This window comes from Pavona decussata, unplaced genomic scaffold (assembly GCF_977016875.1).
Source record: "Pavona decussata unplaced genomic scaffold, jaPavDecu1.1 SCAFFOLD_215, whole genome shotgun sequence".
Taxonomy (NCBI): Eukaryota; Metazoa; Cnidaria; class Anthozoa; order Scleractinia; family Agariciidae; genus Pavona; species Pavona decussata.
The window spans coordinates 1,583,667-1,609,970 of NW_028145620.1; the positions used below are offsets into that span (position 1 = coordinate 1,583,667).

Sequence of the window (26,304 nt, forward strand, 5' to 3'; positions counted from 1 at the left end):
TATATAAAAACTCCAAGCAATATTATAACTTTTGTATTTTAAGATTGAGGAGACTTAATATTCATAAGCCCCATGGTTTCTTAGCCTCCTCTCCACTTATGCTTTTCTTTTATTTGTTTGTCTCTGTACGTTGGGAAATAAATAAATGTAAATATTTTTAAAGTATATCTGCATTTGGAAGACCAGCTTTCTTCAGTATTATCTACACCTGTTCTTTGACAGGTCAAGTTGGGTGGCTACTTCACTGTCACAATGTGTTGACTTTCTTGCAGAGAAGATGGTTGTAAGTAGCAGACTCACAACAAGTCTTTATTCTCAACTGCCCCTCTACTGTAAATCTGTATGTACTGGCTATTACATTTGAGATTTAACTTTCATCTTAAGGTAACCTATAAAACAACGGCCTTTTACACTTTTAAACGTTTACATTCAAAACAAAATCTCTCAACATTTGAGAAAATGTTCCACACGCCATTATAATGCTGAAAATAAAATAGATTACCTCCGCCTCTAAAAGGGATTTTTTTTCTGAGTGGTTAGCTAGCTTTGGCAAGATGGGCCGTGACTGAAAAAAGTGAAACGTTTGCTCCGTGTGCGGCGTTTGATCATCGTGGAGATGTGTTCAGCGTTTCCCTTGTGGCAAAACCGAAGGGGAAACGGCAACCTGAGATGGACTTCGCTCCACAACAGATCTCTTCATCTCCAAATTTTCATCCACAACAAGGTAAGTAGCTGCTTGCATTTTGCCGTGTTTTACCATCGTATGGCAGTAGTGCAACTTCCCACGCTAAAACGACTGATGTTTCGTCGGCTAGAAATTGTTGCACTGACAATGACATAATTCAAAACCCGTCTTTGAATTGGAGTGTTTCTAATTTTTGATGTAAATGGAGGCGATAGGAAAAAAAAAAACGTGACACACACATAAAAATTACAAAGCTCCGAGTTTGACATTTCAAATCTCCCTCCAAAACAGGGAAGTTGGTTCGGGGGGTTTCCGGTTTAGTTAACTTCCGCAAATGACCAACGGACTTCCTGTCGGTCTTCCATTGTTATGCAGACGACCAATCAAAAAAATTATATTTTTCCATTATCCCAGAGTCTCTCCTGGCGCCGCCCCGCTGACCAAAAAGCCTGAGGACTCTGGGTACGAGATTGAACTATCACCTGCCGATCACCCGGAGTGCATGATGGGATTTATCCCGGGAAAACCCGATTACTACCGACAATTTTCCGACCCATTGTATTGTGAATCGTAACTACGTTTGGTAGTTCGTTTCGTACTTTTCGTAAAACCGAGCCGCTTGGCTTGTCAGCGTTCAATCGTCCGAGACGAGTGCAGGGCAGAGTGAATCGACGAGTGAATCACAAATACCATCCGCGTTTTTCGGCTGAAAAATTGGTTTTCCTTATGTCTTAACGAGAAGTTAAGAGGGCCATCTAGTAGATACGTCTAGTAAATACGTGAAAATGCAGAACGCCCAATACCCTCCAATTACAGATATCAAGATTGTTTCTCAGAAGGATCGTCGCCCTGCAAAATATTTTATGGTAAGTTGAAGTCTAAGTCTTAATTAAGTTGAGATGGAAGTAATTTAGTTATTGCCAGTGAACTGTCAGTCCATGGAAGGACCTCAAACAGTTTTTGGATACAAGCGAGAATGATTTGGAGTGGATTTTTACCGCAGGTATTCTCCTGTGTATGACATTGACTTGGCAATTATGTTTTTCCTTGTTCAAAACTGAGTTGTTGGGTAGTGGCAAAACTTGCTCATGTCAGTCATCCTGGACAAGGTTTTACATAACAAGTTTAATTTTCTCAGATGCAGCAAAATTTGTCAAGCTTCTCTGCTTGACAAGTCTCCTTGTTCAAGAAAATTAATACGCTTGAACCTCTTGTAAGCGACCACCTCCCATAAGGGAATACTAAATCTTTGCAGTTTGGGTGGTCGCTTACGAGAATGGAATGGGAGGGGGTCTCTTCCGAGAACAGGTCAGTCTCCCACCCAGAGTCCTCAGGCTCTTTGGCCAGCGGTTGGTCACCAGAAGAGACTCTGGGGAATTGGAAATTTCATTGTTTAAAGTTTTTGATTGGCTGCCATGCGGCACAGCTCGAGCAAATGGTTGACATCAACTGGGGAGCTGTAAATTTACTGAGGCCCTGCAAAACCCTCGGGCCGCCCCGCCTAATTTAAGGGAGTTAAGACCGCTGGCCAGCAGTGTCTTGAGTTTAACCTTGCCTAAATTACATTTAGCTCCATGTAACAGCGTTCATTGTTTTACTGCAGAAATCCTGCAGGTGTCATTAATATAATTATCATTGTAAATGCAAATTTTAAACATGACTGAGTAGTGATTGATTGAAGCTGAAAATTTGTCCTCGAGGAGAGGTTAATGATTAATGCTGGCGGTTTTGTCAGGTGATTATTAAAATTAATGTATGGTTATAAATCAAAACAAATAACAGATGGTGAACACAGACATCAGCACTAGCTTTTAACTTCTTCATCTTTGAATAATTACAATGTATGTTTAGATACAGTACTGTTGTATAATAATAATATGATGATGATAATATTGATAAGGACAGGTTGTAATCGTTATTTTGTTCATGGCAGCCGTATGCAGAGCTGTAACAAAAAACATTACGCGTAAATTAGATCTCACAAATCTTTATAATTTTGTTTAAAGTAAAAATTTCTTGTTCTTGTAGATTGAAAAGACAATACAAGGGCATGATGGTCAGTTGTTTGACAGCACATGGCGGCAAAAAGGAAAGCGTTATCTCTGCTTTTCACGTGAGGTATGCCAGTAAATTCTGCATGTATATACAGTGGTTTACATGAATGTTTATTATATGCACCATTGTGCTGGTACATGTTGTAACAAATTGTCCACTTCTTGATGTTTGTTCACTTAACTATGCACATAATCTGATGAGAGGATTTGAGAGCAACAGTAACAAAGTTAATATTATCCTCCCTCTGTTCCTCTATCTTGCAAGTAATAAAGAAACAATACAATGATTGCTTCACTCAGTTGCAGGAATGCTTGATGCAAAAACATGCAGAGCCAAATATAAATACATGTATACCACAGTTACTCAAGTTTCACGCACTAAGCAATCATCAGACTGTACCGTTGGAGTTTGTAGAGTTATAATTAAAGGAGGACGGTTGGAGCGATCTTGCTTCTGATTGGCTGCGTAGAATTTATTTTCATGCCTGCATTTTGTAATTACTGTAACTCAGATCGTTTGTTGAGGAGGGTAGATTTGTCAGCAGATAGGATGCAGAGCTTCTCAGATAAGCACAAATTGCAGCGCGAGGGATGTCGGTGATATATATTTTTTATGTCTTTCTTTATTTTTTCTTTATTTTTTCTTTATTTTTAATCTGTTTAATGTATTAAGTTACACTTGATTGGCCTTTTCTGCCAGGCGGGAGTGAATGTAATTGAAGACCTGACAGTTATTGGTGAAGATGATAATGTGCTAGCAGGATTCACAGCAATTACCAAAGCCCATGATGATGGTATGTAAATACATCCTCACACTATATGCCAATCACTCTGTACATAATAAAGTCAACCAGCATTCATGGACTAGTGTGGCAGTGGAAACTCATTAGATATGTGACCACCAGTGCTGAATGAGCCATGAAATCTTACTCTTATCAGGACTGTAACCTGTAACACCTGTTTCAGCTGAATACCATTCAAAGATCCTTGTAGGGGTGATCCTGGTGGTTGTAAGGTCATTTTACTCAGAAACTGATAAGATTACGGGCAAGAAGCTCACTGCAACATGGGTCTAAAAAACTTAATGAGAGCCCCACTTATTTCAACCCTCTGAGCCCCAAGAGTGTCCAGCCGCTTCCAATGTCTCCTTTAAGTATACAATAATTTCAAAATGTCTTAGCCCGGTTGTTCAAAAACCTATTAACGCTAATGAATCCACGTTATTAAAAGTTAGTCAAGGTTTTCATCTTGCTCATTAAAATTGTTTTAAAGACCAAAAAGCTAGAGGTAAAGAAAAGTCTTAAGAAATCAAAACTGAGGAACAAAACTCTTTTTAAAGAAACTTTATTGATTAGTAATTAAACTTGAATCAAAGTTCACATTAACCCAGGATTACCTAATAATTGGGCTTTCAACAACTGGGCTTTGATGTTTAAAGAAATTCTTCCAGCTAGAATGGTTACCATAAAGAAATGATTTATACAGAGAATTGTAAGGAGAGTACAAAAGTCAAGCATGCATGTTGATAAGTCTGTTGCTTAAAGGCTGCTGGAAATGTTTGTACATGTAGTGTCGTGACAAATGCTGTAAACCCTGTAAGATACTGGGAAATACAGCTGACTGTGTACATGTACAACAGGTTTTGCAGCCCTCTGAATCTGATTCATTTGGGATGAAAGCAATTCACTTAATATCTTTTCTTCCAGATGACAAAGCCTTAAGGAAACACTTTCTCTGCCTCAAACTTCAGTCAAGCATGACAGCTAGTAATGCCATTTGTGATATCGTGTTAATAAACAGAACCAAAGGAGAGACAGCTCCTCCTGGATATCATGTAATTGCGTAAGTACAACATGAAGTGATTCCAAGTTGCTGTTAAATCTGTGAAACGTACTTGTTTGCTTTCAGTTGAACAATTCACTGCAAAAACAGTGTAAGTGCATATAATTATGACTGTCATTAAAGTGCTTGATTTTTTTATTAGAATCATCTCAATCTTAACTCAGGGCATGTATTATAGTTTAATTCTATGTATGCACAGGTATGATACTTACATGTACAATACCTTGCCTTATACTGTAGAGCCATAAATGGAGGATGTTAATTTATTATTATCATCATCACCATCATCATCATTTATGCAGTATAAAGCATAAGAATGCTAATCATGAACCACATTTGATACACAGCGTAGCCCTTGTGGCCTTAAACGGCTTTCACACGGCAAACTAAAGTTGGCAAACTCGTGTTGGCGAACTTCAAGAAGTTGACAAATTCGTGCTTTCACAACACGTTAAATTTGCAACATGTGTTAATCGCCGAAGAAGAAACAGAAAGCGCTGAAAAAATAGAAAGGTTTTGAACGAAACCTTATATCAGTAGAAATCCCACCCTTGGAGCGTCAAATACGAGTTTACCAACACAAAAAAGTTGGTGAAAAAGTTGGCGAGAATAGAGGCTAGTTCTTTTTGTGGCCAACAGTTTACCAACTTGTTTGCCGACTGTTTTTGTGCCGTTCACACACACCAACTTGAGTTTGCCAACTTTAGTTTGCCGTGTGAAGGCCGCGCTAGAGGACTGTTGTTTCATATTTTAAATTACTTAAAATCTAATTCTAAATAACTTGGTGATAAAATGTTGCAAAAAATAATTTATTATTATTGATTATTTATAATTATTGATTATTATTATTATTGTTATGTTAATTTAATTTGTTATTTATTATTTTTTCACCTACAGTAACTTGAAGTCAACTAAAGCCCCATTTACACTACAGAAAATTTTTGGCCCCGCTCGGATAAAAATTGCATGCGTACCCAAAAAAAAGGTTCAGCTCTGGTAAATTTTGTAGTGTAAATGATTTTGCCGTACCAAATTTTATCCCTGCTGACCCAAAATTTTACCCGTGCTCGGCCCTTCTGAAAAGGTAGTCCGAGCACGGGTGAAATTGGTACGCGTTCCCAAAAACTCGGCCCGGCTCGGACGAAATGTGTAGTGTAAACGATTGACCGTGCCAAACCAATTTTTTCCTGATGAGCCTTCATAACTGTGGTCAGCACCATCTGCTGGAGCATGTGTAGTAATTCCATTCAACATGGTGGAATCGGCGCGCCCTGCAACAAGCAAGTCGCCAAGAAAATCTCACGGTCACTCTTAGAAAGGAAATGAAGTAAAGGAATACACTCCTTGTCCCTGAATACTGTTTCTAGCAACTCAAATCAGTGACCCTTACGTGTTAACATCCAAAATCGTTGCTCGATAGGACAGTTACAAGCCAGCAATTTTTGCTGCTATGACAATGAACATATTTGAATCTTCACGCCTTTTCTATTATTCTGGAAAGAAGAACACGAAGAGACTAATTTTCGACGTCCTAGCGACAAGATGTGTGGCCTTTTTAGAAGTAGACACTCCAAATACTTCTCACCCGCCATGTTTGAATGAAATAAGCCATTGGCCGCATGCGCCCTAAGGAATAATCGCGTACCCTACCCAAGATGTTGAGCCTTTTACCCGTACCAAAACATTTTCTCACGCCGCTTAGCACAGCAGAAAAAAAAGAAGTGTAAACAGGACATCAGTGCCATAGTTTTTGGTACGTGTACCATTTTTATCCGAGCCGTGCCAAAAATTTCCTGTAGTGTAAATGGGGCTTAAGAATACTATAAAAAAATTGGTGTAAAATTTGGTCCTTTGAAGATACACTCCATGATGTTTGTACAGTCCCCAAAAATTATATATGAAGTTGCAATCCAGCTTCATGGACTAAAAGTTTGTTGTATATAATTCATCTTCTTTGCTTTAGGAATGAGGTGAATGACCTGACTTTATGTTACAAAACGGCACCCATTATGAGAGCTCAACCTGTGCCACCCAATACAGGGCATCCGTATATGTACTCCAGTGCTCCTCATGCTCTTGGACCAACCAGACAGGAATGGTAAGTTAATGGTGGTCTGGTCTTTGTCCGATATTATCATGGTTGGGTGGGAAAATGCTCGGAGATATTAGCTGCATAAGCTACTCTACAATCCCAGGGTAAATAAAGATTGATGATGATGATGATGAATGGCTGTTCTGCCTGATGTTAAAAACGTCATAAGTGACATTCATGTAGCTGTGTGTTTTTATTTTATTTTACTGCAGGTATGGCCAGTCTTCAGCCCCAGGTCCCTGGCAACAGCAACAATATCCCGGTCACCCATTTCCTCACCAGGCCCCATATCCAACTCACTCAATAGTGCCTGCTAAACCAGGCGGAAGTTCTGGTATGTGGTACGCAATCACCCTGTCCAATTGAAACTGTCACATTTTGTTTGTACATGTATTTGTGTGTGATTTGAAGCCACCCTGACAACAATGTTGTCATATACAATGTACACTGCCCATGATCTTATTCTGTGTAATTGTTTAATTGGTTGTGCAGTTACTGTACAATTCTGCTTTGATTTACCAGGTAGCTAGAGTTCTTGCTTTCCAGGGCAGATGTACTTGGCTTTTTTCGCGACCGGGATACAATTCCGCCGTTGTTGCCCTCTCAGTTTTTTTTGTTTGTTTGTTTTGCTGTGATTGTTGAAGGGAAAGTCTAAATATATAACCAAGTACTTAATGTATGTTCCCTCAGGAAACTAGTTAGTTTTGTTTTCCCTGGAGTCCTGATGTTTCCCTCGAACTAACTGTTTCCCTCAGGACGATACATTGCCGGTAAATGTATACTTGTTGTTTCCAGGTTAATTTGCATGTCATAAATACATTGTACTAATGGCAGTGTTTTATGCAAGAGGATCACAGGTGACTAAATCAAAATTGCTCCAGATAAGCACACAGACTGGCGATCATGTGAAAAACTTACTGTAGCTGCTTATTACTTAGTTTTTGAGCAAAATGCTAAATAAACAAGAAATCATTCGCTTGATTACTTTTCTTTAAAACACAAGCAAACTACACTGTACACAAAGAGGAACAGACCCTTGACTGAATTCTTTTGTTTACAACCATGAATGCTCAGCTTCAGCTGGTTCAGTTTCGTACATACCGGTAATAGAAATTCCATCAAGCATTAAGGTGGCCGAATACAGTTTTTTAGTGTACAGGTGTTAGAAGACGTTATTTGGAAACTATGTATTTCTGGACGCCCAAAATTGGTATGGTGTAAGACTAATTAAGAAGGAATGTATTTGCGTATGTCTTGTTGAGCTAAGTACCGTTTCCATGGCAACGTGGCAAACTATTAAACGTCCATAAATAGTAGGTTTCCTTAATTTTTAGGAAATGTACCCATTAGATTTTTTCCAATTTTTTGTATCCAGAAAAACGCACAAAACACTGACACATTTGCACTACTTTCATGTAATTTTAACAGAGAGATCTCCTGAAAATATTGATTTTGCATTTGAATGTTTTGTGAAGATACATGTACCCTCTGTTAGATTTAAGTTTCTCTTTGTAGGCGAGTTACGCTTTTAGGGAACTATTTTCATGCCAAATGTCACGAAATTCTAATGAGCGGTTCCTTAGAAAACAGTTCATTTCCATGAAAACAACCTGTCACAATTTTTTGGTCAAATGCGCATGCATGGCTTAATTGGGTTTCACGGCGAAGATGAAATACATGCAAAAGATCTTGGTGAATGACTTTTTTGCTCGGAAAGAAAAGAAAAAGGGTCCAGAAACGAGAAACTTAGTTATTTAGGATCGAAACTTAACTTTATTATCCATTTCATGTGAAATTGAGGGATCACTTTATCGACCGCCGTATTTGCGTACCACAACCCTAGTGCACGCTTAATTGCATCACTAACAGAATCTGTAAAGCGTGTGCAAACTGTGTTCGGCCACCTTAACTAGTCTCTTTTTTGTGAAGGTCACATTTGCTTCAAAGAAAAGTACATGTAGTGAGCTATTTCTTGTTTGTTTAGCATTTTGCTCCAAAACTAAATATGCAACTACCGTATAAAGTTTCTTACCTGATAATCAGTCTCTGTGCCAAAATAGAGCTTATCTGGAGCAATTTGGATTTTAAGGCAATAAGGGCACTTACCATCCTCTTGCATAAAACCCTTTAATTGTTTTTGCTGAGAATCTCAATTATCTGGAAGTCCTGTGATTAGGAGTCCCAGTAAGACCAGATAATTGAGGTGCAATTGCCTTATCTTACTTTTTTTTATTTGCACCATAGCTATTGAAGGGCTTCCCTTTCAAGTTAATTCCAAGTTTGATGTGTTATGGAAAAAGTCGGGGGTAAGTTCGGTTGTACAAGTAGTTTTTGAGTCTCGTTTCGTGTATGGCCATTATGGATCAGCATTGCAAGATAAGAAAACCAAGACAATAACTGAGTAGCAGTCTATAAACTTGGAGTACTTTGCTAGTGAACACTAAACAGATGCGTGGAATATAATCCAAACATACCCAGTGAGCAGAGTAAGCCAAGGGAGGCTTGGGGAGGGAGGGGAGGGGGACAAGGCCACCTACTCCAATTCTCTACACTTTGGCACTGTTCACAAATTCTTCCTACTTGTACACATGCCCCTCTCCACTACAGTAGAAGCCCTTGCTACATGTATGCTGAGACAGAGTGTTATTTGGTGCACTGTTCTTTGGGCGAAAACAGAGAAATTTTCATAAAACCCAGATTTTAGGCTATTGGTTTTCGACTCTATGCATTTTGATCAAAGACGTTTTTATTTGGCTTACATGTACAGCTGTGGGGATTTAGAAGAACTCAGTATTATGAAAAATTGTTCAAATATCGTCCATCAGATTGCTAAGTAGATTTCAGGGCCTCGATTAACACCAATCAAGAAAAACACGTTCACCAAACTTGAAGTTTTTTCTCATTAAAATTAATATCGTTGCAACAGTTGTAGCTGCTACACGTCTCAAGAAAATTTCCAGGAATTTTTTTCTATAATCTACAAAAATGTTAATACTTATACCTGCGTTGATCAACCAGGCTTTGAAGATAGTTGCCGCACGTTTCTTTGAAAGCGCAGGCAATTTATTACTTGACAAAAAGTCGAGTAAAAACACAAACTGTGTCTCAAATGGGAAAAAGGTTTAATCGAACTGACTTGCTATGTATCTCATTTTAGCCTGCAATACCGAATATGCAAAGTTTATCCGTCAGCGACATAAATTCTAAGGTAAGTCATTTTTTCCCTTATGAACTATCTTGTGTTTATTACATGGGTAGTTTTCAGGGGGTTGTAAACCCTAGGAAATACTCGGTAGCCAAAGGCAAACGACCCCAACCAGTTTAGTTTGTTTGTTTTCTCATGCATAAATGTACAAGGCCAAATAGCAATAAACATACGTACCACGGTTTATCCTGGAAGTAATTGACTTGTGAGGGAACAGTTGGTGGCGTTTAGTTGGCTTTTTTCCGCAATAGTGTGGGTGAAGGAGATATTATTTGGACATCTTTATGCACAGCTCTAAATTTAATGATAAATTGGTGGAAAGTAACGTTGCCTAAGTTGGTCCTGCTGAATGGGAGAGTATATGTTCATAGCGTAGTTTGTTGTTTGTAGTGAAAATGAAAGCAATTCAGTGTCAACCGATTACTTTTGAACCATCAAACCGTCCCATTGGCAAACCCCTCCGACGACGTCTCTCTGCCAAGTTTGGCAAAGTTGTGCCTCACCGTTGTAAAACTTTTTTGCATTATTTTTATGCAATAGATAACATAAGCGGAAGTGCGCGAAGAACGAGCAGTCATGGTGAATGAAAGGGCACGTTTTGCATCGTGGCGCGCTGAAAACTACAAGTTTGATTACGGCTGTAATAAGAATGTTTTTATATTTTTATTGCTTTTGAATGGAAAAATCGTGCAAGTTTCAGGGTCATTTTTAGAGCAACTTGAAGTTCTAAAAAATGGTGCTTTTGTCAAAATGTTTATATAGTGTTAACGTACAATGCCCAGGAGCTAGTTTTCATCGGCTAAGGGTGGGATAAATTTTCATTCTGTGAATTCATTTTCGCTATTTGTTAACAATGCGCGGGACAATGCATTATTTTAAACTCCTTCTGAAACCCCTCTGCCCCTCCACCCCACCCCTTCCTTGTGGAAATAAACAGTAAAATATGCATGAGTAAATTAAAGACCAATTCTCTTGTCCTTTTTATAGGCTCTGCTATCAGAAGTTAATTTTCACTTCTGTGTTCCTTTTCTTGCAGTACGATTACGACTTCAGCAAGGAGCGAGCTTTGATCTCAAGATAAAACAGAAAGGATGCCTGGATACATAATGACTGTAGAATATAATTCCTTTATGCTTTACGACTGCCTGCTTGGATTAAAGTAAATCTCGCGGCGTTTCATGGCGAGGTAAAATGAATGCTGTGGCGGTCGGCACCATTTACCGCAATGTACCTCTACTGAGCCATTCTGAACATCTTTAAAGATGAGGGAATTGAATCAGTTGTAAATACGGGAAATATTGGCTACCAGACCACCTTGTGCGAGTTGACAGTTTAATCAGTAGACTATCAGTAAGCTTGACTGTTCCCCGAAGTAGTTTACGTGAAGAAAGGACCACTCAAGATTAACTGACCCTACAAGGCAGAACTCTTAGACTGGTTGTACAGGAGCAAATTTTCCTTGACCCATTCTGAATTTAACGAGCTTTATATTCTTGCATGTAGAACAAAACTTATCATTAAGTTGTTTCCTGACAAGTGTCCTTGTTCGAGTATTGTCGCTCCAGGTTTTTGACAAGTTCACTGAAGACATGTTGATCCTTAGCCTTGCACGCAGTCGTTTCTATGGGCAACGTATTACTCTCCTCCCTGCGACTGCGTGTGTGGCTTGTTCATCCTTTACACAAGAACAAGTTAAACTTGCCTTAAAACTCGTCAAGGAAAACGTGCTCTTGTTCTTGCCTTAGGCAACCTCGTTCCCAGAGCATTTTCTCTTTAAAATTGGTAGGGGCGGGAAAAAGACCCTGGCATCGGCTGGTCACGTGACTACCAAACACCCGAAAATCTTGGGTGTAATAAATTAGCGGCGACTAGATTATGCATAATGTTGATATCGACTGGCGCTTCGCGCTCGCGATCGGGTAAATGCGCCAGTTATGCAGGCTACATCAAGGCTCGAATCTTGCGCAATATTATAGCCTGGTTTTCACTAGGACAGAAGTAGAAGCATAAACGCCGTTTTATCATGTGAGAACACGTGCTACATAAGCATAAGCATAAGAAGCTTCTTGTGCTTATGCTTATGCTTATGTCGCCGTTTTCACCAATGAGAACAGGGACGACATAAGCACAAGGCAGTCAACCGTTTCGTCCTCCATCTTGCTTAACGTTGAGGGCAGCTGGTATCGAGAATTCCGTCAAGAAATGGTTTTCTGCGCGTGCGTCTGTCCTTATGCTTCTGTAGGTAGTGTTCTCACTTGCTTATCTTTATGCTTATGCTTATGTCCTAGTGAAAACCAGCCTATAATCGTAGCAAGATGGCGTGAACAGGCAGAAAGTATCGGCTATGGTTGGCTCTAAACTATCATAAAGCCAGGAAGACATTGTGAATTGTGATAAACAACAGGGTACAGAAGAGTTATTCCGGATAAATTCAAGGAGCACCCTTGTGGCCCATGTAAATCGAATTTGTTGATTCAAATATATGAACGTGACAAAACCCCAGTGAGGTGGGGTACTCCGGATTTCAAGTTGCGGGGATAATCGAATGGGGCAAAAGTCGAAACCCAAAAAATCCCTGGACCAAAAATTAACCCCCAAAAAATCCCATGCCGCAGAAAGCATTAAATGATATGAGACGAAAAATAAAAACATTAGAAATTGAACGTTTGTGTTTGTTTACTCATCACACCATATCTGAAGTTATCGTTTCCGCATCTCGAGACACCAAACAATAACATGCAGAATGACAACTCAAAGGGCCTGTTTACATGGAGGGAGGGTAACCCTCCTCCTCCATTGTTTTTCCCGGTTTCGTTTACATGCAAGGTAGGGTTACCCTAGGAGAAGGGTAACCCTCTCTGCATGCTAGGGTTACCCTCCTAGGAGGGGCAACTTTTTGTTTGTTTAAGCCATGTAAATGCTAGGGTTACCCTCCTAGAAGGGTCAAGTTTAGGGTGATTAGATTACTGTTACATTCTCGTCAACTATAAACATGGCTAAACGTTCAAATGTTTCGAACCATAACCAAACATTATTTTTCCTTTATTTCTTTTCGTGTAACGTTTATTATGAGACTATAAGTATTTCTGTACGACGAATATTTACAAAGTAATAAATTTTGCAACAAATATTTTATTTTTATTCGAGCGGCCAAATTGCACGCGAGGAAACATTACGTGGTAGCCAAATTTTCTTTATTGTGCGCATTTTCAAACTTTACACAAAATGCATTAATAGTTTCCACAGGAGAAATATTTGAGAGAGAGCGTAATTTGTTCATCCACAATTGTTTTATGCTCTCGAACGTCATCGGAATTCAGCAATGTGATCAAGCACGATCAACAAGAACAGCTTACGGTTCAAATATTTTCCGCTGACGGGTAAAAAGTTTGCTTTATATGCACTTAAGATATATAACTCGAGACAGGATGTAGAATTTGTAACGTTATTTCGTTCATACAATAAGCAGAGTAGCATGTATATAAATGCTATTAAAAGGGAATTGTGGAGGTCCGCTTTTAGGCTTGGCTAAATATATATATTAGGGTTATTTGGCCACCATAAAGAGATTCGAGTACTGGCGTTTCGGATTCCGTGTTACTTGAAACGTGCCCTGCCTTCCCACCAATACGTCAGTCATCTGACCTTGTATTTATTTTTTTCCATAACGCATCACGTATTCTCGGTTTTCACGTGACGTCACCAAATTCTAGAATTCAAAACTGGGAGACCTACAAAATTTTTACCTTCATTCAAGGAAAGATTACCTAAAAATATGTCTGTTCACAATTTCTTAGCTCGATGTAGCGCTTCCTTTTGAAAATAGAACAGTTTCAATTTCCGAGTTTCCATCGTGCGTTACATAAGGAGGACGGCCGTGACAGAGCTTTTCCGTATCTTAAAAATGACTCTTCGGGTGATTTTCAGCATTCTAAACAATTCAAGTTTGAGGAGAAATATTAATCCAAACATTCGAAAATTCACAAGGGCAAACAAACCTATTTTCTGGCAAAAGTGAACTCCAGATGTTTTTTCGTATTTCCGGCCGCCATGTTTGTGCCCTTCAGAGGGACACAAGCATGGCGTCTCCATACTAAGCTCTATAAATTTATGTGGAACATTTTGTCAAATAACTCGAGTACGGAATGCCGCACAGACCTGACACCTGGACAGATGCCTTATTTATTTATCCTCTATACCATGTCAATTTCTTGACTTCATTCATGGAATGGTTTCGATTTTTTTTTTCAATGGCAACCGAGAATAATACAGCTATTTCAGTTAACGTTGTCGGTTCAAAGCATAAAGCTAAAAGACAAGGCCGAAAATTTACGTGGGATTTTTATGAACAAATTAATCAAAATCAGTCATGCCTGGAGAAAACAATAGGTTGTAATTAGCAGTACAATGACCTGCACGTGCAGGAATGATTTTGATGAAATTATTCATGAACAATAATCCCACAAAACATTGCGGTCTTGTCTTTTAGCTTGATTTTAATCCGACAACGTTAATTGAAATAGCTGTATACAAAAACCGTGTGAATGCGCAATTCCTTTAAATACCAACCCGCAGCTGACAAGATGGTCGTCTTGCGTGGATCGAACCTGTTGCTGTTTCTGGCGATTTATCTGACAAAGGCACAAGGTAGACCGGTTAAACATGACTAGTGTCAGTTTATCGACTTTCTCTCTTGAACAGTTGCTTGTCCAAAGGTGCCGTGGATTTATTAAATGGAACGAAGCATAGAAGCGACACTACTGAACCAAGTCTGAGTTTGTATCAGATTGGAGATACGGCTATGGTCATTTCTACCAGCTGATGAGCCTTAACAATAGTTCGTGATAAGACATTCATCTACCCTTGAGCTGAAAATTTCCAAATCGGGTTTTAATTAAGAAGCTTGCTGAAATTTTACATTCAGATATCATCTCGAATTCGAGACCCTTTCACATTCTGCTCAAACGCACTGACACTTCTCTTTCAAAGGTCTTGGACTACGGTGGATACTGACAAATTAGAGATCACCAATGGGTTGAAAATTCAACGAAAGCTAAAGAAGTCAAAAATTTCCTTTTGTATGCTTATATATTCAAAATCTGAATGTAAACTTGTCATTTACATAAAAGTCAGTCTCGTCAAGCAGAATTGCTTTTGCATAATTCAACGAATCGGTTCTGCGTGATAATGGGCACGTTTCAGACGTTTAAGCATCCGTAGCCCCGTAAAATACACTTGACGAAGAACTTGGCCATCGCCAATTAGAGTAGTCAACCCGGAGAAGAATACGAATTTGCTGTCAAGTTCGGTCTGCTGAACTATTAAAAATAACAAAGCAGTAAAACTATGATAATTATATATAAGATTAGCAGGGTGGAGGTCGTGCATACAATATTAGGGTCAATTTACATTGACTGTTTTCTTTTTTCAGCTCAGGATAATTTTGGGATCGTCGAGCCATTTCCAGAAAACTTATATCCAATTGAATTCACCTCAGCTCAGGTTACTTGTGTGGCTTTTGATTCTACCGGAGTAAAGACTCCCGACAAAATACAGTTTATGAGGAAAAATAACTTTGCTATATACACAAAGCTAACAGAGAACGAGAATTTGTACTTTACAAGAAGGCAAGCAGTGGACGTAGGGCAAGGTAAGTACTTGAGTATGAAAAACGAAACTCTTTTTTAAGGTCAAAGTAGCCTTCTGCCGCATACGGTTTCCTGGATTCTTAAGGACAATCCTATGAAATAAAAGCCACACTACGATTTTGTTCAAGTTTCGTCAAGTTACTAATCTAAAACTGTGTGCTTCAAAATTGGAATATAAAGAGGGGGTCATCATGGGGCCGTTCCCGAGTAAGCCTACTTCGCGCTGACTGCTAGATCTAATAATTTTTTTAACTTTATAAATTAAATGAGTTGAAATGTGAGGCGTTTTCGCACAGAATCTTCAACCATTCCCAGACAGTGAATGTGGATTTGAACCATAAAGTTGAGCAGTATTTACCGCTTTAATTTGGGAGTGGGGGAATTAAGGAGAATAAGAATTGCATTGCAACAGGGTAACGCGTTTCGTAACAGAATCTTCAGCCATCACCAAATCTGTGGATAAAAATCTGTATGTAAAGTTGTTCTCTCATCAAAGATTTCAGGCGCTCGGCAGTATTTACCGTTGTCCCAAGCTGTGCGCTTACTCCTGATTTATCATAGCCATATAAGTTATTGTTCTTGAAACACGACAACAGAATCAAATTCCTATCAGCATCAGCCTCCGATGCTGATGCAAAGCAAAGGACTTCAAAGAGAGAGAAGCTAAAACATACAAGGAATGACTTCAGCAAAAAACCAAGAAAGTAAAACTTTGGTGTAGGCATAACAGGCAGAAAACTATGGTACAAGGGTCAAACACCAGGAAGAGAGGCAGACGGATCAAACATGTCACGCCATTTTCTACTGTCTTTTAGTAGTAAAATCATATCAAACCGTAGAAATCTGTCATTATTTGAACAGGGTACATTGTGTCTACAACTAGCACATAATTGTGACAATGAATTAGAATAGAGAAAATGGACAGTGCGTATATAACCACATGCGACCAGTGTCCGTAAAGCGAGGTTGACGATGTATGAGAGTTTGTCACTCGGGACACAGAAAAGTGTCCATTGTCCGTATTAACCGGTGTCCGTGTTAAGCGGGTTAATTTAAGAGAAAATGTATGAACTTTTCGCCGGGACAAAGGAAACTGTCCGTAATATCCGGGTGTCCGTATAAAGCGGGTGTCCGTAGAGCGGGGTTCCATTGTACTTTCCATAGAAAAACCTTTCACTTAACTCCAGTGGAAACACTGCTTCTCCTTTCGGTGGGTCTCTTCGAGATGTTTCTGACAGGCCCTTTTAAAGACTAAAATGGCATTTTCCCTACCCTTTCTATACTTCAGCTCGCGACACTCCTACCATTTTCCATCCTGATAAAGGTAGCCATTTCGCGACAAGCCTCCCCGTACGGTCCATTAAAGGAGTGCCCCCCTCGCCCCTTACCCCTACTCTGGTGGTGTACATTACAATGCAGCTATGAAGAAACCACTGTACAACTACGAGATGTCATCCGTGGCAAGTTTATTAAACATTTCTGTAAAGTTTCACGCAATATCGGTTCTGGGATAAATGCAACCTTTTATGCCAAAACTCCAGCAGACATAAGACAACTGATAGACTCCCTATGCGGCGTCGGTAAACCGTAAGCGACCACCAAGGCTTGACATGTTAGCTAGGCGGTCGCTTATGGGAGGTCCGCGAATTCATTTTAAAAAGTAATACGCGAATTAAACTTTGCAGAAGGCAAACAACTGAAGAAGCTCTTCGTTACTTTGCACATTCGGAATGTAACGTTGGAAGATGATACCCAATTTGGTCCACTGGGAAGGTACGAGTGTCACGCTTATGCAATCAATGACTCGACAGTGAGGAAGCACGGCTTTAGCGTCATTGTTATAAGAAGTAAGTACTTTGATACACAAATTACTTAAATCCAACATTTGAAGGGTCTGTTTATATGGAGAGAAGTTGGCCCGGTAAGGTAGGCCACCCTCCTTGCCAGGCCGGTAAAAGTTGACCCGGTTTCTCCTTGAAAGAGTTCGCAGCGTTTTGGTATAAAAGTTGGCTCAGAAAAGTGGGTGACAACTTTTCTCCACATAAACGTTCCGCCTAAGAGAGGAACAAAAGATACAATAGGCGAAACTAATACAGGCCAGGTAACGACCCGCTAGAAGCCTAAGTGGCCCATACGGCTGGAGCCTAGCCCGGTTTCTGTAGCATGAAGCAACTGGGAGTATTGCTACTCCCCCCAGGATGGGATGATAGTCCATCGCAGGGTTATCCCCAGTACTATGTCAAGGTAACCACTTCACTATATCAGTACATATACCCATTTATACACCTGGCTGAAGAGAGACAATGTGGAAAACATTTCTAGTCCAAGGACATAACACGGAAATGCCAATAAAACCTCTGGACGTTCGTCATCCAATGGTCCAATTTTTAATATATATTTTTTTATACACTGAGCTGCATGGTGCTGGATATTGGCATAATCCTAGTTTTTGTCATTTGTTTGTTTGTTTTTGCGCCGTTACAGTATATATTGTCATAAATCATACCAAAGGCTTTTTATAATCAGTGACAGACGATGTGAATATCTTATTTCTCGTTTTTAAGATACTAAGATACTTAAATTTTTTTCTTAAGATACTTAAATTAATAACACCTCCCTTTCTAGCTAGGCAGCGATCAATTTACTATTCTTAAGATATACATTGGGTTATTTGTGGGTGATCGAATTTTTAAGACGGAAATGAACTCAGCTAGAGTGCATCTTCGATGTTAAATTTTGTGTGCATTAATGTCGTCCTTTTCAGGGGCAGAAATCCCCTCAGTATCTGTCACTAAACCCAGTATTCTACAGCATGGAGATGATGTGACAATTGTTTGCAACTTGACTCAAAGCCAGGGCTTCTCAAACACAGCGCTGAACAGGATATCGTGGTTCAAAAATGGTGTATTATTACAAAGTGTGCGAAACCCTGATCCGAGGAATCCTCGGGATTTCCTGGAACCTCTGGTTTTAAGTAAACTTGGTGTTAGAGATGGAGGCAATTACACCTGTCTTCTTGAAGTGAAGCTACGCAACATAAAAAAACACAACGTGTCAGATTCCACCATGATTGGAAGTGAGTTGGTATATTCAGTGTGTATATCTTAGATCCCCACTACGCTTCACTTAGTATTTAACCATAGCGTCCATTGAAGTATAATTCCATTGCACGCTTCAACATTGCAGCGTTTCCAGTTTCTTAGGGTTGGGAATCGCTTTGAAAAGGAAGACGAATCACTAGTTGCATTACGTTCCCATTGAAAAATACGCCCCATTAACATTTGCCACGAATTTCTCGAAATAATACGTTTTCATCACAGAAGAATTAATACTTGCTGTTTTGATTTTTTCGTCAGTTGCCCCGTGGCTTGATAGACCCGAAGAGGATCCTCAGTTCAAGAAGAATATAGGAGACAGGGTTTCATTTGTGTGTCCGGCTCAAGGATTTCCTTTGGAAGTTGAATGGAAGGTGCAGAAAATTGAAGGTGCACCAACTTGCATAAGAAAGGGTGGTAAGCTTATTAGTATTGTATTTTGGCGCATGTTGGTTTATCAATGGAGATGATAATTAAAGGTAAATTGCTCATGGATCATCGGTATGGGCTTCTGTTGGGGTCTGCATGAGGGTGGTAGATTCTTATGTATCAGTTGAAAGTTTGGCCATTTCTCAGCTATCCGTTAATTAAGACGGATCACTGCATCACTTCAGACGTGTTTTGTGCTTGTATCGTATCCGCGGTGTATCGTATTCATCCGACGACTTCTGTAGAACTTCCGAGTGATTCCAATATTTTTCAAAAGTAACATTGCTTATCGTCTTTAAACGATCTCGATCTCTGACGTTTCGAGCGTTAGCACTCCTTCGTCAGAGTAAACTCAGTGATCGAATCAACTTGCTGCGCCAAAGACGAGCTTGTTTGTATTCGGTAGGGCGCGTCAAACGAAAGGGAGCTGAACCCGGCTTTCATCGTTGGTTGTTACAAGTGGAACTTTTATAAAATCACAGAACTACAATATTACTCGGTTAGGAGAACTGTCCGAAAAATTCGCACGAAAGAAACAAACGTAAAGCGTCTACAGGCTATTTATTTTAACAGATGAATCAGATGGAAAATACCACATTGAGCGCCGGGGAATTTACGACCCTTATGTGCTGACGGTATCTAATCTGCAGCACAGTGATGATGGTATCTACTCCTGCTGCGTTTCCAACAACTGCTCATCAGGTCGTACCACTGGAGACTTGTGCCAGCGCTTTTTTCTCAACTTGTCAGCTGGTCAGAGGTAAGATGCTTGATATTAGTTTCGTTACGTGGTCACAATTCAATCCAACTTTCAAATCTTATAAATGTATAAATGTATAAACTTCTTCCTTTCTTATCGTTTATTCGGACCTTGTTTCTTGTACTCAAAATTAAAGTGCACCCGAAACCCCAAATGTTTTTTTTTTTTGCTTAAATAATTCTACTTAAGATTCAACTAATTCTGAGAAAAAAAAGTTGCCTTTGCTCGAATTTAACATGTTCAGTGACCCAGTGAAGTTTCGGAAATACCGCCAAAAACGGCGCCATTTATACATAGTTTGTTTCTTGTCACGGCTTTTTGTGTTGATCTTTTATTTATGCTGGGGCTTACTTTAGAGATACGTAAGGCTTAAGTCTAAGATGTGGATGATTTTTGGTCATCGCTTCGCTGCGCATAATAACTGAGTTTAGTTTTGTGTTTGTCTGCTCGTAAGTCAGAGACTCTGCTTCAACCTTCAAGCTCTTTACAACAATAACATTTGTCCGGTTGTAATTTGCAACAACTCGACCCCACAACTCCCAAACCTACAAGTGGAAAAAAGGGAGAAGGTTTAGTCAGAGATTAGTCCAGAAAAACAAAGGAAACATGTGCTTTGACAATGTACTTTTTATAGCTATAGCTGATAACTGCTGCGAGAATTGCGAACGTTTCCTTCCATTCTCTGACTTCTTCAGCGCTGTCTAGGCGACCCTTGAGCTTTAATTTCTTCAAGCTTTTTGTTTGCCTTCATCTCGTTTGCTTTTCTTTACGTCAATTCCTGGTCTGCAAGTGGCTCACCTTGTCTTCGTCGCTTGAAGTGCTGCGTCAGTTTGTTTTGCGTGTTGCCGACCCCACTTAATTTCTACATCATGAATGAAGTTTATTTTGCAATTCTCAGTTGTTATACAAATCCAAACTCGACTCTGACTCCGAGGACGACGGGACGTAATTTTAACGCATTATGTTGACAATGATCACATTTGTACGCTCCGATGATCCACACAAAACCTTGCAAATAAAGAAAATAACTTAGACACCATTGTTCTCTGTTCCGGGGTGACGTCATCAACCCCGCTTGACCCAGATTCCTTGTACTCGGTCGTGCGACAGAGCAGGTCAGACTTTCGTATGGCAAAGAAAATCGAGGATTCAATCGAATCCAAAAACGTTTTCGAAGAAATTCTTCGAATAGCAAATTTTGGGGTTAGGTGCACTTTAAGTTTCGGGAATTTAAATTTGGCTCAAATCTGAGGATCAATTTTACTCTGTATCACCATGGCGTCATTCGAAGGTGTCAATGGGGTTAACCGTCAAACAGCCTAAAATTTAACCGTCAACTGTCAAAAAAGGGTAACTTTTACTGGCAACCGTCAAAAAGAACAGTTATTATTAGCCGTCAAACGGTTTCAAGGTCTTTGAAATATCATTATTTTTTATGTTAATCACAGAGAGAGAAGAGGGGTCAGGGAAAGACTGTTCATGAATTAAATAACTTGTCTAAGTGTTTGTTTGTTTCTTCGTTATAGTACATCATGCCAAATATACAAGAGTTATCTGTTTGCGATGGTAGTTCTTAGGTAAGCCATAATGTTCATAGACCACAGGCCTGCATGTTTCTAACCTCGTCACCAGTTACTTTTTTATGGAAGGGGGATGGGGAAGGGTAGTCAAATGTGACGTCGACAAACCCCTTTCTCGCAAGCTCAGTTGGCTTGATAAGCGCGTTCAGGCCTGGAAATGAGACTGTCCTGTTTTGATTTTTTTTAGCACTATTTAGAGCGGGTAGGGGCGGGGAAAGGGGTGCAGATTCTGCCCTCCGTAGCTTTGAACCTGAATAGCATTTTTAACATTAGATCAAGCAAACGGCATGAATGAAACTTCAGGACTTTTTGGAAATTAATGTAGAAAGAACCTGATGTGGTCGGTTAGTGTTCATTAATTTTTGAAAGGCAGTTTTTTTTTTATGAAAATACCTTTATAACTGAAGAAAAATTACTTTTCGTAACGAAACTTTTGTTTTCTTAGCTCATACTAGTGTTCCTTTATTGGTTTTTATTATTTCCCGGCGCTTTGCTGGAGTTTTGGGGAAATTCAGAAATCCAAGATGGCGGATCCAACATGGCCGCCATTTGGCAATCATGACGTAATTACCACGTAATATGACGTCACCAGTTTATATCTTATTTCTCTATCTCTTGCGTTGCAGCACGCTTTTGATTTATGCAAGGAACGAACTGTAACTTCCGACTGAAGCAGAGAGGACAGTGGCTGATATATTTAACGTAGGGAGATGTTAACGTGACCTCTATGTATTTGATAAAACATGCCGATATCACATATGCTTTGTCTTAATTGCAGTGAGGGCCAATTTAAGTCCGTGAGCATAGATGATACACTACAGGGAGTTGTAAACCCTAGGAAATACTCGGAAGCCAAACGCGAACGACCCCAACCAGTTTAGTTTGTTTGTTTTCTCATGCATGAATGTACAAGGCTAAATACCAACAAACAAACATTCCACTTTTTATCCTGGAAGTAACTGGCTTGTGAGGGAACAGTGGGTGGCGTTTGGTTGGACTTTTTCCGCAAAAGTGTGGGTGAGGGAGATATTATTTGGACATCTTCATGCACAGCTCTAAATTTAATGATAAATTGGTGGAAAGTAACGTTGCATAAGTTGGTCCTGCCCAGTGGGAGAGTAGATGTTCATAGCGTAGTTCGTTGTTTGTAGTGAAAATGAAAGCAATTCAGTGTCAACCGATTACTTTTGAACCATCAAACTATCCCATTGCCATCTCCTCTGACGACGTCCCTTTGCCAAGTTTGGAAAAGTTCTGCCTTACCGTTGTAAAACTTTTTTGCATTTTATGTAATCGATAACATTAGCGGAGGTACGCGTAGAACGAGCAGTCGTTGTGAATGAAAGGGCTTAAAAAGGGCAAATTTTGCATCGTGCGCATGCGCGCTGAAAACTACAAGGTTGAGTACGGCTCTAACAAGAAAGTTACTTATGTTTTTATCACTTTTGAATGAACAAAATTGTGCCATTTTCAAGGTTATTTTGGAGCAACTTGAAGTTTTACAAAATGGTGCTTTTGACTGAATGTTTATAAAGTGTTAACGTACAATGACCAGGAGCTAGTTTTCATCTGCTAAGGCTGGGATAAATTTTCATTCTGTGAATTCATTTTCCCTGTTTGTTAGCAATGCGCGGAATAATGCATTTAAGCTCCTTCTGAAACCCCTCCGCCCCTCCATCCCACCCCTTCCTTGTGGAAATAAACAGTAAAATATGCATGAGTTAATTACAGACCAATTATCTTGTTGCTTTTGTCCTTTTTATAGGCTGTGCTATCAGAAGTTAATTTTCACTTCTGTGTTCCTTTTCTTGCAGTACGATTACGACTTTAGCAAGGAGCGAGCTTTGATCTCAAGATAAAACAGAAAGGATGCCTGGATCCATAATGACTGTAGAATATAATTCCTTTATGCTTTACGACCGCCTGCTTGGTTTAAATTAAATCTCGCGGCGTTTCATGGCGAGGCAAAATGAATGCTGTGGCGGTCGGCACCATTTTCCGCAATGTACCTCTACTGAGACATTCTGAACATCTTTAAAGATGAGGGAATTGAATCAGTTGTAAATACGGGAAATATTGGCTACCAGACCACCTTGTGCGAGTTGACAGTTTAATCAGTAGATCATCAGTAAGGGCTTGACTGTTCCCCGAAGAAGTTTACGTGAAGAAAGGACCACTCAAGATTAACTGACCGTACAAGGCAGAACTCTTAGGCTGGTTGTACAGGAGCAAATTTTCCTCGGCCCATTCTGAATTTAACAAGCTTTATATTCTTGCATGTAGAACAAAACTTGTCAAGTTGTTTCCGGACAAGTGTCCTTGTTCGAGTATTGGTTTTTAACAAGTTCACTGAAAACACGTTCATCCTTAGCCTTGCACGCAGTCGTTTCTATGGGCGACGTATTACTCTCCTCCCTGCGACTGCGTGTGTGGCTTGTTCATTGGCTTGTTGCCTTTGGCAACCTCGTTCCCAGGGCATTTTCTCTTTAAAATTGGTAGGGGCGGGAAAAAGACCCCGGCATCGGCTGGCCACGTGACTGCCAAACACCCGAAAATCTTGGGTGTAATAAATTAGCGTCGACTAGATTATACATAATGTTGATATCGACTGGCGCTTCGCGCTCGCGATCGGGTAAATGCGCCAGTTATGCAGGCTACATCAAGGCTCGAATCTTGCGCAATATTATAGCCTGGTTTTCACTAGGACAGAAGCAGAAGTATAAACGCCGTTTTATCATGTGAGAACACGTTCTACATAGGCATAAGCATAAGAAGCTTCTTGTGCTTATGCTTATGCTTATGTCGCCGTTTTCACCAATGAGAACAGGGACGACATAAGCACAAGGCAGTCAACCGTTTCGTCCTCCATCTTGCTTAACGTTGAGGGCAGCTGGTTTCGAGAATTCCGTCAAGAAATGGTTTTCTGCGCGTGCGTCTGTCCTTATGCTTCTGTAGGTAGTGTTCTCACTTGCTTATCTTTATGCTTATGCTTATGTCCTAGTGAAAACCAGCCTATAATGGTAGCAAGATGGCGTGAACAGGCAGAAAGTATCGGCTATGGTTGGCCCTAAACTATCATAAAGCCAGGAAGCCATTGTGAATTGTGATAAACAACAGGGTACAGAAGAGTTATTCTGGATAAATTCAAGGAGCACCCTTGTGGCCCATGTAAATCGAATTTGTTGATTCAAATATATGAACGTGACAAAACCCCAGTGAGGTGGGGTACTCCGGATTTCAAGTTGCGCGGATAATCGAATGGGGCAAAAATCAAAACCCAAAAAATCCCTGGACCAAAAATTAACCCCCAAAAAATCCCATGCCGCAGAAAGCATTAAATGATATGAGACGAAAAATAAAAACATTAGAAATTGAACGTTTGTGTTTGTTTACTCATCATACCATATCTGAAGTTATCCTTTCCGCATCTAGTATTCATTCTAACAACACTCGAGACACCAAACAATAACATGCAGAATGACAACTCAAAGGACCTGTTTACATGAAAGGAGGGTAACCCTCCTCCTCCATTGTTTTTCCCGGTTTCGTTTACATGCGAGGTAGGGTTACCCTAGGAGAAGGGTAACCCTCTCTGCATGCTAGGGTTACCCTCATAGGAGGGGCAACTTTTTGTTTGCATGTAAATGCTAGGGTTACCCTCTTAGAAGGGTCAAGTTTAGGGTGATCAGATTACTGTTACATTCTCGTCAACTGATGAACATGGCTAAACGTTCAAATGTTTCTAACCATAACCAAACATTATTTTTCCTTCATTTCTTTTCTTGTAACGTTTATTATGAGACTATAAGTATTTTTGTACGACGAATATTTACAAAGTAATAAATTTTGAAACAAATATTTTATTTTTATCCGAGCGGTCAAATTGCACGCGAGGAAACATTACGTGGTAGCCAAATTTTGTTTATTGTGCGCATTTTCAAACTTTACACAAAATGCATTAATAGTTTCCACAGGAGAAATATTTGAGAGAGAGCGTAATTTGTTCATCCACAATTGTTTTATGCTCTCGAACGTCATCGGAATTCAGCAATGTGATCTCGCACGATCAACAAGAACAGCTTATGGTTCAAAACATTTTCCGCTGACGGGTAAAAAGTTTGCTCTATATGCACTTAAGATATATAACTCGAGACAGGATGTAGAATTTGTAACGTTATTACGTTCATACAATAAGCAGAGTAGCATGTATATAAATGCTATTAAAAAGGAATTGAGGAGGTCCGCTTTTAGGCTTGGCTAAATATATATATTAGGGTTATTTTGCCACCATAAAGAGATTCCAGTACTGGCGTTTCGGATTCTGTGTTACTTGAAACGTGACCTGCCTTCCCACCAATACGTCAGTTATCTGACCTTGTATTTATTTTTTTCCATAACGCATCACGTATAGTTTCCCCGCATATACAGAAACCGTGTGAATGCGCAATTCCTTCAAATACCAACCCGCAGCTGACAAGATGGTCGTATTGCGTGGAAACCTGTTGCTGTTTCTGGCGATTTATCTGACAAAGGCACAAGGTAGGCCGGTTAAACGTGACTAGTGTCAGTTTATCGACTTTCTCTCTTGAACAGTTGCTTGTCCAAAGGTGCCATGGATTTATTAAATGGAACGAAGCATAGAAGCGACACTACTGAACCAAGTCTGAGTTTGTATCAGATTGGAGATACGGTTATGGTCAGCTCTACCAGCTGATGAGCCATAACAATAGTTCGTGATAAGACATTCATCTACCCTTGAGCTGAAAATTTCCAAATCGGGTTTTAATTAAGAAGCTTGCTGAAATTTTACATTCAGATATCATCTCGAATTCGGGACCCTTTCACATTCTGCTCAAACGCACTGACACTTCTCTCTCAAAGGTCTTGGACCACGGTGGATACTGAATTAGAGAT

At 39.8% G+C, this 26,304-nt stretch overlaps 2 protein-coding genes across 3 annotated transcripts; both read left to right on the forward strand.

Moving 5' to 3' along the window:
• The first annotated feature begins 1,335 nt into the window (after window positions 1–1,335).
• LOC146459928 (multivesicular body subunit 12B-like) lies at window positions 1,336–12,541 on the forward strand. Its single transcript, XM_085088720.1, has 9 exons — window positions 1,336–1,551; window positions 2,714–2,803; window positions 3,440–3,533; window positions 4,446–4,581; window positions 6,545–6,679; window positions 6,886–7,007; window positions 8,918–8,979; window positions 9,831–9,881; window positions 10,915–12,541. Exons 1-9 carry the CDS (start codon window positions 1,471–1,473, stop codon window positions 10,957–10,959), a joined length of 816 nt encoding a protein of 271 aa, XP_084944846.1. The 5' UTR covers window positions 1,336–1,470; the 3' UTR covers window positions 10,960–12,541.
• Window positions 12,542–14,368: 1,827 nt separating this feature from the next.
• LOC146459929 (neural cell adhesion molecule 1-like) lies at window positions 14,369–24,766 on the forward strand. Of its 2 annotated transcripts, none has more exons than XM_085088712.1 (9): window positions 14,369–14,525; window positions 15,310–15,528; window positions 17,212–17,373; window positions 18,291–18,602; window positions 18,883–19,038; window positions 19,633–19,810; window positions 21,337–21,387; window positions 22,017–22,092; window positions 23,205–24,766. In XM_085088712.1, the coding sequence occupies exons 1-8, from the start codon at window positions 14,423–14,425 to the stop codon at window positions 22,048–22,050; spliced, it is 1,215 nt and encodes a 404-aa protein (XP_084944838.1). In that variant the 5' UTR covers window positions 14,369–14,422; the 3' UTR covers window positions 22,051–22,092; window positions 23,205–24,766. The 2 variants fall into 2 exon arrangements, with proteins under 2 accessions (XP_084944838.1, XP_084944837.1); XM_085088711.1 differs by having other exon boundaries at window positions 14,370–14,525; window positions 19,624–19,810.
• The last annotated feature ends 1,538 nt before the right edge of the window (window positions 24,767–26,304 follow it).

Coding starts and splice junctions, on each gene's coding strand:
- LOC146459928 (XM_085088720.1), top strand. CDS start 1,471: ATGCAGAACGCCCAATACCCTCCAATTACAGATATCAAGATTGTTTCT. Junction 1,552..2,713: donor GCCCTGCAAAATATTTTATG/GTAAGTTGAAGT, acceptor TTGTTCTTGTAG/ATTGAAAAGACAATACAAGG. Junction 2,804..3,439: donor ATCTCTGCTTTTCACGTGAG/GTATGCCAGTAA, acceptor CTTTTCTGCCAG/GCGGGAGTGAATGTAATTGA.
- LOC146459929 (XM_085088711.1), top strand. CDS start 14,423: ATGCGCAATTCCTTTAAATACCAACCCGCAGCTGACAAGATGGTCGTC. Junction 17,374..18,290: donor TAGCGTCATTGTTATAAGAA/GTAAGTACTTTG, acceptor CGTCCTTTTCAG/GGGCAGAAATCCCCTCAGTA. Junction 18,603..18,882: donor AGATTCCACCATGATTGGAA/GTGAGTTGGTAT, acceptor TTTTTTCGTCAG/TTGCCCCGTGGCTTGATAGA.